Genomic DNA, 12,466 nt, shown 5'->3' with positions numbered 1-12,466 from the left:
CAATGGCCAGGGCTCACATGCATTTTTTTAATGTTGCTTTCTTTTTCTATTGAAAGATTTTATTTAGCTTGAGCAGGTAGTGGTGCAGCGGATAGAACATTGACCTGAGACTGCAGAGGACCCTGGCTCGAAACACCAAGGTTGCTGGCTTGAGCATGGGCTCATCTGGCTTGAGCATGGGATAATAGCTGGTCTCTGGTTGAGCCCAAGGTTGCTGGCTTGAACAAGGGGTCACTGGCTTGGCTGTAGCCCTCCAGTACAGACACATATGAGAAAGCCATCCGTGAACAGTGAAAGTGCCACAACTATGAGTTAATGCTTCTCATCTCTCTCCCTTCCTGTTTGGCTACCCCTGGAGCTCTCTCTCTCTCTCTCAAAAAAAAAAAAAGATTTTATTTGTTGATTTTAAAGAGAGGCGAGAGAGAGAGAGAGAAGTGTGTGTGTGAGGGAGCGGGAAGCATCAACTCACAGCAGTTGCTTCTCGTATGTGCCTTGACCAGGCAAGCCCAGGGTTTCACACCAGTGACCTCACTATTTCCAGGTTGACACTTCATTCACTGCACCACACCACAGGTCAAACTAATGAAGCTCTTTATAAATCAGTATGAGGTCCATCTATTTACAATGTGGTTTTTATTTCCTTAATTTGTGTGTAGTTCTTGCTTTGTTAGTTTTTACTTCTATTTACAAACTTTACAAAGCAAAAACCACTTGGAAGGAAGCTTTTGTATGATGTATAACTTCGGTTATACCTGTATTTCCTGAGACCCATTTAAATTTTATTTTTAATTTTTTTATTGATTTTAGTGAGAGAGGAAGTGAGAGAGAGAGAGAAAGAGAGAGAGAGAGAGAGAGGAACATAGATCTGTTCCTCTATGTGCCCTGACTGGGGATTGAACCTGCAATCTCTGTGCTTTAGGACGATGCTCCAACCAACTTAGCTATCTAGCCACGGTGTCCTAAGACCCATTTTAATCGTTAGCTGTGGGCCCTGACCAGGTACCTCAGTTAATTAGAGCATTGTCCCAATATGCCAAGGTTGTGGATTCAGTACTGGTCAGGGCACATACAAGAATCAACCAATGAGTGCATAAATAAGTGGAATAAAAAATCGATGTTTCGCTCGCTCGCTCTCCCTTCCCCCCCTCTCTCTTAAAAAAAATAAAGTTAATTAGCTGTGTTTCGTGATAAAAGGGATGAAGCTTATTCACAAGCTTATGTATGCTAGTTTATTTCAAGATCTATTGTGTTTAAAATTAAAATATACTTAATCTATAATTATTGCAACAGTGGCAATCATATCACATATAAAACTATTGAGTCAATGTATTGTATGCCTTAAATTTACACAATGTTATATGTCAGTATACTTTAATAAAAATCATACTGATGCAAAAAATTTTTAAATATACTAATGGAGCTAGTATTAGCAAGTAATTTACTTAATGAGGACTATAATTATTTAGTATACAGCTTATTGCTACATGATTATAAAGATTGTTGAATTTTAGTTTAAAGGAAAGATAATGTGTAGGTTTTTAAAACATTTATTTATTTATTTTCAGAGACAGAGTCAGAGAGAGGGATAGATAGGGACAGACAGACAGAATGGAGAGATATGAGAAGTGTCAATCATTAGTTTTTCATTGTGACACCTTAGTTGTTCACTGATTGCTTTCTCCTATGTGCCTTGACCATGGGCCTTCAACAGACCAAGTAACCCTTTGCTCGAGCCAGCGACCTTGGGTCCAAGCTGGTGAGCTTTGCTCAAACCAGATGAGCTCACGCTCAAGCTGGCGACCTCAGGGTCTCGAACCTGGGTCCTCTGCATCCCAGTCCGACGCTCTATCCACTGTGCCACTGCCTGGTCAGGCTCTAAAAAAATTTTTTATTTATTGATTTTAGCAAGAGGGAGAGCAAGAGAGACAGGAACATCAAGCTTTTCCTTTATGTGCCTGACCAGGGATCAAACCAGCATCCTTGGTACTTCAAGATGATGCTCTAATCAACTGAGCTCTCTGGTCAGGGCACAAAATAATGTTTCATTAGAATGGTTTTAGAACAATTTTAAATGACTTAGATATTTTTTACAGTAATTTTAGATTATTTAGACATTTTTAACATTCAAGACCTTTCCAACTAGTACAAAACTACTTTTCCTCCTTTTAGGAATGTTCAAATTGCTGCCATATTAGACCAGAAGAATTATGTTGAAGAATTAAATAGACAACTGAAGTAAGTATTGTGAACCCCATTCCTTCTGCACCTCTTTGAGAAAGGGTGAGGAGATAAAGAAAATCAAAATTAAGGTTATAGAGAATTATTGGAAATAATTCATTTTCAGAGTCAGATTTTTAAATAGAATCTTCAGAGAATTTAGAAATATAATTTCAAATTTACCCCTGTATCCTTAAGAAAAAAGCTAGATAGGGTGGAGGTTTGTATCATTTTGATGGTTCAATAATTCATTTTTCCTACTTCAAAGGGCTTTATGTATAAATGTAGCTTTCATCTTCCCTGGTGGAAGTTCTCTCCCTACAATGTCACCTGGTTGTTAAAACTGTCAGGGAATACTCTCTCTGGGAAGAATTTCTAAGATCTGTTTGTAAAATACTATAGTGCAGTTCTGAAGTATAATGAGTCATATAGGTAATTTTAAATTTCTGGTAAACCTCATTAAAAAGGTTAAAAAAGGAAACATGAAATTAATTAAAAATATACTTTATTTAACTCTAAATACCCAAAATATTATGATTTCAACATGTAATCAATATAAAAATTATTGATAAATTTTATATTAATTGTTTAGTACTATCTTCAAAATCTAATATGTGTTTTATATCACAGTACATTTCTATTTCAACTAGTCACATTGTGTTTGTTAGTAGCTACAAATGGCTTATGGCTACCATACTATGTAACATATATAGTGAATATTTGCTACATAGTTAGGAATGGACTGTTTTTATTAGTTAAAAGGAACAATGAAAAAAAAATGGCTATCTCTGGATAATGGGATTATGAATAATTTTTATTTTTTATACTCTTCTGTACTTTCTGAATTTTACACAATAAACATGTATTACAGGCCTGACCAGGCAGTGGTGCAGTGGATAGAGCATTGGACTGGGACGCAGAGGACCCAGGTTCGAAACCCCGAGTTGCCAGCTTGAGTGTGGGCTCATCTGGTTTGAGCACAGGCTTACCAGGTTGAGCACGGAGTCGCTGGCTTGAGCGTGGGATCAAACGTGACTCCATGGTCGCTAGCTTATGCCCAAAGGTCCCTGGCTTGAGTAAGGGGTCACTGGCTCTGCTGTAGCCCCCCTGGTCAAGGCATATATGACAAAGTAATCAGTGAACAACTAAGGTGCTGCAACAAAGAATTGATGCTTCTTATCTCTCTCCCTTTCTGTCTGTCCCTATCTGTCCCTCTCTCTGACTCTCTTTGTGTCAAAAAATTTAAAAAGCAAAACAAGAAAACATGTATTACAATAAAAGAAATACAATTCAACATTTTCCTATTGTAGGAAAACTAATAAACTGGATCTCTTGCTTTCCCTTTGAAGTTGGAGAGAAAGGAGAGATCTTGTATGAGTCATTTTTTTTTAAGATTTTATTTATTGCCTGACCTCTGGTGGTGCAGTGGGATAAAGCGTCAACCTGGAACACTGAGGTTGCCGGTTCGAAACCCTGGGCTTGCCTGGTCAAGGCACATATGGGAGTTGATGCTTCCTTCTCCTCCCCTTTCTCTCTCTCTCTCTCTCTCTCTCTCTCCCCTCTCTCTAAAAAAAAATCAATAAATAAAATATTAAAAAAAAAAAAAAAAGATTTTATTTATTGATTTTGGAGAGAGGAGAAAGAGAGAGAGAGGCGGGAGGGAGAAAGGAGCGGGAAGCATCTATTCACAGTTGCTTTTATAGTGCCTTGATTGGGCAAGCCTGGCATCTCAAACCAGTGGCCTCCGCATTCCAGGTTAATACCCTATCCACTGTGCCACCACAGGTCAGACGAGTGTCTTCTTCTTTTTCTTTCTTTCTTCTTTTCCAAGTGAGAGGAGGGAAGATGGAGAAACAGATTCCTGCATGCACCCCAACCAGGATCCACCTGGTAACTCCATCTGGGGCTGATGCTCTACCCATCTACGGCCATGCTTGCAACCAAGCCATTTTTAGTGCCTGAGGTGGAGGCTCCACAGAGCCATCCTCACTGCCTGGGGTTGATGCACTCAAACCAATTGAGCCATGGCTGCAGCAGGGAAAGGGGGGGGGGGGAGGGGGGAGGGGGGAGAGGGGAGGGGGGGAGGGGAGAGGGGGGAGGGGGGAGGGGGAGGGGGGGGAGAAGCAGATGGTTGCTTCTCCACTGTGCCCTGACTGGGAATCGAACCCAGGACATTCACACACACTAGTCCAGTGCTCTGCCACTGAGCCAACTGGCTAGGGCCAAGTGTCTTTTTTTTTAATCAAGGAATTTTAATAATAGATATCATAGGAAATATATAGGTATATACATGTGTATTTTGTAGTTTGTATTTCTGACATTGTATTTCTAAGTGTGACCTTGTATTGCTGATTTATTTACTTTCTTGGGAACAGGTAATATTTCCCCATAGTTTAAACTTTAAAACAAATATTAAATGAAAAGTCTCCTTCTTCCCTAATGGCCAACCATCTAGTTTCTCTCTCAGGTTCTGATGAATGCCTTCACAGATACTTTATGCAAATAAACAAGAATATACGTATAGTTTCTTATATTTTTCACCTTCTCCCAGTTCTTTACACATAAGGTGATATACTTTTTTTTTCAATATTCTGTACTTTACTCAACAGTCTGTCTTAGAGTCTATTCCATTTGGCAAATGAACTTTCTCAGTCTCTCTTAAATGATGTGTATGTTAATCAATGACTGTAATACTGGGGCCTTACCTTGAATATTTTATGTATTAAAAAGTTTCATTGTTTTTCTAATTAGATAATATATCTTATATGTTTATAATATTTTGAAAGTATAGAAAGCAGATAAAAGTAGAATTCACCTGATATCCCTCACTCAAAGAAAACCACTGTTGAGGGTTTATTTTTTTTCAAAAGTGCTTTCTTTGATTACTTTTTCATTCTCACATAAGGTAGGGCAGGTATTATTGTCTGATTTTATAGGTAAGGAAACTGAAGCTCAAAAAGGTTTTACAAGGGTGACACAATTAGAAAGTAGAAAAGCAGGGACTGGATTATCTTGGTCTTTGATCTTCTAGTGCGTTAATCTCATATCAGGATACCCTGGCTGTTTGTGAAAAACTCAAGTTGTTTGCCTAAGAATGATTATATTTAAAAATTATTTAATATGAATGAGAAAACATTTTTCTTGTTTCACAGCTCAACTACTATGCCAATAGTTGTTTCTGAGACTGGTATCAAATATGTTAAACCTGTTATACATTTTTACTATAATGTATACAACATACTACATTTCATTAGAGAAAGTTTGGAATGGTAAAATCAAGCAGGCCTTGAAAATTAGACTTAGTAAAATGTGCAATAATGTCCAGCCTTGATTGATTTAGACAAAAATGCAAACACAGTTGTGTTCATGTGGTATAACCTGACGTGACTATATCCTTGAAAGATGGGGTGTTTGCTTAGCCTCAGGCTGACTGGGTACCTGATATTAGGTATCTCATATTCACATTTCTCAACACTAAGTGACTTTGAAGGTCTTTAAGTTATTATGGAAGTGGAGAGGGGGAACAGTATGGGGCTTCTGTTGATGAACACTGTTTATAAGTTTCATTAAGCCACTTCATTATAAAATGGACATTTGAAGTTCATCCTTTAAAAAATAATTTTAAATTTAGTTTAAACAGTATTTAGTAATCTTTGTGTGTAATTTTCTTAAATATTATAATATAAATATAAAAGGGATCTTTTTGGGGGGGTTTTGGTATTTTTCCGAAGTGAGAAGTGGGGAGGCAGACAGACTCCTGCATGCATCTGACTGGGATCCACCCAGCATGCCCACTAGGGGGCGATGCTCTGCCCATCTGGGCAGCTGCTCCATTGCTACTGGAGCCATTCTAGTGCCTGAGGCGTAGGCCATGGAGCCATCCTCAGCACCCGGGCCAACTTTTGTTCCATTGGAGCCTTGGCTACAGGAAGTGAAGAGAGAGATAGAGAGAAAGGAGAGGGGGAAGTGTGGAGAAGCAGATGGCTGCTTCTCCTGTGTGCCCTGACTGGAATCGAACCTGGAACTTCCACATGGTGGGCTGACGCTCTACCACTGAGCCAACCGGTCAGGGCCATTTTTGTTTTATTTTTCTTTTTAAGATTTTATTTATTAATTTTAGAGAGGAAAGAGGGAGAGAGAATGGGGGAGAGAGACAAGTGGGGGGAGGAGCAGGAAGCATCAACTCCCATATGTGCCTTGACCAAGCAAGCCCAGGATTTCAAACTAGTGACCCTAGCATTCCAGGTCAACACTTTTATCCACTGCATCACCACAAGTCAGGCTATAAAAGGAATCTTAAGATAAATATTGAGCAGCATCAAATGAAATTTTAATAGAAATATTGACTCTTTTGCTACAGTCTTTTTTTTTTTTTTTTGTATTTTTCTGAAGCTGGAAACGGGGAGAGACAGTCAGACAGACTCGGGATCCACTGGGCACGCCCACCAGGGGCGACGCTCTGCCCACCAGGGGGCAATGCTCTGCCCCTCCGGGGCGTCGCTCTGCTGCAACCAGAGCCACTCTAGCGCCTGGGGCAGAGGCCAAGGAGCCATCCCCAGCGCCCGGGCCATCTTTGCTCCAATGGAGCCTTGGCTGCGGGAGGGGAAGAGAGAGACAGAGAGGAAGGAGGGGGGGGTGGAGAAGCAAATGGGCGCTTCTCCTATGTGCCCTGGTCGGGAATCGAACCCGGGTCCCCCGCACACCAGGCCGACGCTCTACCGCTGAGCCAACCGGCCAGGGCAGCTACAGTCTTTATTGTTTTTCTGGCTAAAGCTGTCCAACTTGATATTTTCCACACCCAAAAATTCAGACAGGGCAGTTGGTGCATGTCACTCAACTTAGAGTCTAGGGTAACAGTTTTTCTTGCCTGTGTGAGTTCGTGTGATTTTGAATGAGTTTTTTCTTTATTAATTTCAGCAGCACAGTCAGCAGTCTCCATTCAAGAGTTGACTCATTAGAAAAGTCAAATACGAAGCTGATTGAAGAGGTATTGTCATCCAGCCATGTATAATTGTCTTTTACGGACCTAATATTTGCAATCCTTTTTCATCTTTAGCACACACACATACATACATTTCATCATTATGATGGAATACTTGTAATATAATTGTAATTGAGAAGTTTGAGAGAAACCACATATCTCAGGTAAATCTGAATAGTTTCAAGGTACTCAACTTCTAGAAATGGGCCTCAAAGATGAAACTCATACATACTCTTCTATGAATAAGCTGTGCTTCTCATTTTCAAATCTGGATAACCTGAATTTCAATAGTGGAATCACCTGTAGTTAGAATTTTCTGCTAAAATGACACTCTCTCACTTGTTCCATTGTTCAGCTTGCTTTTCTTTTGAAGCAAGATCAGACCCACCCTTCCTTCACCCTCCCATGTGGAAAATCCATCCCATGTGCTCTGGCTCCCTGCATTGTCAAAGCGGCTATCTGGTAGTCCCAGAACCAGAAACTTATTTTAGCACTCACTTTTTTTTATAAACACTGAAAGTTAAAAAAAAATTTTTTTTAATATTTTATTTATTGATTTTAGAGAGGGAGAAAGAGAGAGAAGGGGGAAGAGCAAGAAGCATTAACTCATAGTAGTTACTTCTTGTATGTGCCTTGACTGGGCAAGCCCAGGGTGTTGAACGGGCAACCTCAGCATTCCAGGTTGACATTTTATCCACTGCACCACCACAGGTCAGGCATTAGCTCTCTTTTTAATACTACTTTTACATTAAGTTTTTTTGTTGTTTTTTTTTGTATTTTTCTGAAGTTGGAAACGGGGAAGCAGTCAGACAGACTCCCGCATGTGCCTGACCGGGATCCACCCGGCATGCCCACCAGGGGGCGATGCTCTGCCCATCTGGGGCATTGCTCTGTTGCATCCAGAGCCATTCTAGCACCTGAGGCAGAGGCCATGGAACCATCCTCAGCGCCTGGGCCATCTTTGCTCCAATGGAGCCTTGGCTGCGGGAGGGGAAGAGAGAGACAGAGAGGAAGGAGAGGGGGAGGGGTGGAGAAGCAGATGGGTGCTTCTCCTGTGTGCCCTGGCCAGAAATCGAAACCGGGACTCCTGCACACCCTGCCGACGCTCTACCACTGAGCCAACCGGCCAGGGCACATTAAGTTTTTAAAAACCTGTCAAACCATTAAAGTATTGCTTTCTATATTCAGACTAATTTAGGGTAGAGGAAGAAATTGTTTTATTAGTACTATGGACCCTATTTTCTATGTTAATTAAAATTCTTATTTTTTTTAAAACTCGCCCAATTTTTTAAAATCAGGGAACACATGATTTTATGGCTGCAGTTAAAAATGCATCTTCAGGCCTGACCTGCAGTGGCACAGTGGGTAAAGGCATCGCCCTGGAACGCTGAGGTTGCCAGTTCGAAATCCCGGGCTTGCCTGGTCAAGGCACATATGGGAGTTGATGCTTTCTGCTCCTCCCCCCCTTCTCTCGCTCTGTTTCTCTTTCTGTCTCTTTCTAAAATGAATAAATTTCTAAAAAATGCATCTTCAGACAGAGAAAAGCTTCCCTCTTTTCCTCTTTTGTGGCAGTTACAGTTTTGACTTCAGTCCTGAGAAAACCTTCAGGTTTTGAAAACAACATGTCTTCTCCTTTTCTAAACCCCACACTTTGAAAAGCATGTATAAATCCCAGTCTCAAACTCTGCACTCTAGTAATGCTGAGATATGTGCATCACCTGTTTCCTAGTTCATATACTCTTGGGAGATATGTGTGTGTGCACACAAACACAGATATACATACATGATATACCTGGTGCCCGATTTTTCATAACTACTCCACATACCATAAATATTGCTTCCTCTGAGTTTTAGAAAATTAGCTCAATGTAATTAAAATCAAGTATTAGGAAATTTCATGGTCTCATCTATGATAACTTATTTTGGAATTGTATCTAACTCTGGATTACAGTTTAATTATACTCAGTGCTTCTTAAGTCTTCATAAAGTAATTTTTCCAACCTTAAAAAAGGGGAAAAAAGAATGTACCTTCATTTGAATAGTTTTGGACCATTAGAGAGAACTGTTTACTGGTTTGTGCCTCTTTTTGGCCTTAGGCACACTATTAATTTCAAGTTGTTTCCTTGATAAATTATTCAGAAATTTATTTGCAAGCCAGCATTGGGGCGTGGTCCCTACTTTCCTTTCCTAACCCTTCTTTTTATTCTGGGCCTCAGAGCCAAGCCACTTAACCATTCATGTTTAACTGATGATGAGAGCAGTCTCATATTTGCGATGGTCACTCAATGTGTCATTTCTCACAGGGTATTATTTGGTTATCATGAATGTCATTTTCAGTGATAGCAAAACCTTTTCTTCCTTGTAGATGTTTCTGTTTTTACCCACCTTTACAGTTTTATTGTTTAACGCATAGTTCTTTATATGCTTACTCAGGCACTTTGTATTCAGGACATACTGTAAACCAGATAGGCATAGTATGTTTTGATTAACAGAATATATATCAACTAACAGAAGGAAATAGGAGAAATTAGTAAATTTTTTATTGGTATCTTCGGATAATAGGAGCACATATTTCTTATGAAAGTTTTTATAGTTGTAAGACACATTTTTATTAGTTTTAGGATTTTAATTTCTATTATTGGTATCCATAAACATAACCTATAAAGCAAGTATAAATAAAGATGTTTAAAATGTTTTCTTGCTCCTGTTCCATAATTTAGTTAGCAATAGCAAAGAATAATATCATTAAACTCCAAGAAGAAAATCATCAATTACGAAGTGAGAATAAATTGATTTTAATGAAAACACAGCAGCACCTGGAGGTAAGTATAGATTGATTGCAAAAAAACTGTCTTGTGTCAGAAATTGTTACTTTTTGGGTCTTTTGTAATGACTGGGTATTCCTATGCTGTATTAATAGTAGCTATTATAGAATAAAAAGTTTCCTTCCTAGGTTACCAAAGTGGATGTGGAAACTGAGCTTCAAACATATAAGCATTCTCGGCAGGGGCTAGATGAAATGTACAATGAAGCCAGAAAGCAGCTTCGAGATGAATCTCAGTTAAGACAGGTAAAGTTACATTAGCAAATAATAATAACAGTTTACCCTTAAGCAAGCACTACTTAAAGTCTCTTTCAGCCTGATTCTTCTTTGGTGTGGGGTAGCTATCAATCTCATTCCCTAATTCCCTCAAATATTTAAACTCCCACACTGTATGTGTTTTTTAAACTTAAAATCTGTGTTTGTGAAATGAATAGCTTGTGACCAGCATTACAGAAAAGGAAATAGGATAGAATGATGTATTCAAATATTAGTAAAATAATATTTTAAATTAACCTTTTTTTTTACCCCTTTAAATTATGAAATATGGCCCTGGCTGGTTAGCTCAGTGGTAGAGCATCTGCTGGGCTTGTGGATGTCCCAAGTTCGATTCCCAGTCAGGGCACACAGGAGAAGTGACTATTCTGCTTCTCCACCCTTCCCCCTCCTACTTCTCTCTCTCTCTCTCTCTCTCTCTCTCTCTCTTTCTCTATCTCTCTCTCCCTCTCTCTCTCTCTCCTCTCTTCTCTCTTCCCTCCTGCAGCCATGGCTCAATTGGCTTGAGAAAGTTGGCCTTGGGCACTGAGGATGACTCCATGGACTCCCCCTCAGGTGCTAAAAATAGCTTGGTTGCTGAGTAAGGGAGCAGCGCCCCAGATAGGTAGAGCATCGCCATAGGAGGCTTGCCAGGTGGATCCTGATCAGAGCACATGTGGAAGTCTGTCTCTCTGCCTTTCCTCCTCTCACTTAATTTAAAAAAAAAAAAGGAATTATGGCCTGACATGCGGTGCAGTGGATAAAGCATCAACCTGGAATGCTGAGGTTGCCAGTTTGAAACCCTAGGCTTGTCTGTTCATGGCTTGAGCCCAAGGTTGCTGGCTTGAGCAAGGGGTCACCCACTCTGCTGTAGCCCCCCTCTCCCATCAAGGCACATATGTGAAAGCACTCAATGAACAACTAAGGTGCCACAGTGAAGAACTGATGCTTCTCATCTCTCTCCCTTCCAGCCTGTCTGTCTGTCTCTCTCTGTCTCTGCCTTTCTTGCTAAAAAAAAGAAATATAATACCTACAGAAAAATACAATTTTAGCCTGACCTGTGGTGATGCAGTGGATAAAGCATCAACCTGGAATGCTGTGGTCACAGGTTGGAAACCCCAGGCTTGCCCCGTTAAGGCACATACGAGAAGGAACAACTATGAGTTGATGCTTCCTGCTCCACCCCCTACCTTTTTCTCTTTCTCTCCTCTCTCTAAAATCAGTAAATAGGCCCTGGCTGGTTGGCTCAGCGGTAGAGCGTTGGCCTGGCGTGTGGGGGACCCGGGTTCGATTCCCGGCCAGGGCACCTCCTTCCTCTCTGTCTCTCTCTTCCCCTCCTGCAGCCAAGGCTCTATTGGAGCAAAGATGGCCCGGGCGCTGGGGATGGCTCCTTGGCCTCTGCCCCAGGCGCTAGAGTGGCTCTGGTCGCGGCAGAGCGACGCCCTGGAGGGGCAGAGCATTGCCCCCTGGTGGGCAGAGCATCGCCCCTGGTGGGCGTGCCGGGTGGATCCCGGTCGGGCGCATGCGGGAGTCTGTCTGACTGTCTCTCCCCGTTTCCAGCTTCAGAAAAATACAAAAAAAATAAATAAATAAAATAAAATTAGTAAATAAAATCTTTATAAAAATTTTTTTTAAAAAAGAAAAGAAATACAATTGTATATCTTAATGAATTATACCCGTTTCACTATCATTCGAGTCAAGAAGAGTATTGCCAGCCTTTTCATCCTCTTTGCTTTTTTTCCCCCCAAAGTGAGAAGTGGGGGGCGGGGCAGGGGGGCATACAGACAGACTCCCGAATGTGCCCAGCTGGGATCCACCCAGCATGCACATCAGGGGACGATGCTCTTGCTCTGGGGAGTTGCTCCATTGCAACTGGAGCCATTCTAGCACCTGAGGTGGAGGCCATGGAGCCATCCTCAGCGTCTGGGCCAACTTTCCTCCAGTGGAGCCTTGGCTGCGGGAGGGGAAGAGAGAGACAGAGAGGAAGGAGAGGGGAGGGGTGGAGAAGCAGATGGGCGCCTCTCCTTTGTGCCCTGGCCGGGAATCGAACCCGGAACTCCTGCATGCCCGGCCGACGCTCTACCACTGAGCCAACTGGTCAGGGCCAAAATGCTTCATTCTTTAAGCCAGTAGAATAGTGATAATTGACAGTCTATTAAATGTTTTCATTTTAGCAAAATTTGCATTTGAAA

The 12,466-nt window shown here is 41.1% G+C and overlaps 1 protein-coding gene across 6 annotated transcripts in view; it reads left to right on the top strand.

Moving 5' to 3' along the window:
• RUFY2 (RUN and FYVE domain containing 2) overlaps positions 1-12,466 on the top strand; it is a 63,655-nt gene that overhangs the window by 21,376 nt on the left and 29,813 nt on the right. For all 6 annotated transcript variants that reach the window (XM_066348968.1, XM_066348966.1, XM_066348967.1 and 3 more), the window contains 4 exons: positions 2,170-2,235; positions 7,135-7,204; positions 9,919-10,020; positions 10,152-10,268. In XM_066348968.1, coding sequence (XP_066205065.1) covers positions 2,170-2,235; positions 7,135-7,204; positions 9,919-10,020; positions 10,152-10,268 — 355 coding nt within the window. The remainder of the gene's footprint in view (positions 1-2,169; positions 2,236-7,134; positions 7,205-9,918; positions 10,021-10,151; positions 10,269-12,466) is intronic.

The sequence above is a fragment of the Saccopteryx leptura genome, chromosome 9, assembly GCF_036850995.1.
Source record: "Saccopteryx leptura isolate mSacLep1 chromosome 9, mSacLep1_pri_phased_curated, whole genome shotgun sequence".
In the NCBI taxonomy this organism is placed as follows: domain Eukaryota; kingdom Metazoa; phylum Chordata; class Mammalia; order Chiroptera; family Emballonuridae; genus Saccopteryx; species Saccopteryx leptura.
The sequence above is the reverse complement of the archived record's forward strand: the minus strand, read 5'-3'. Positions and strand labels throughout refer to the sequence as shown.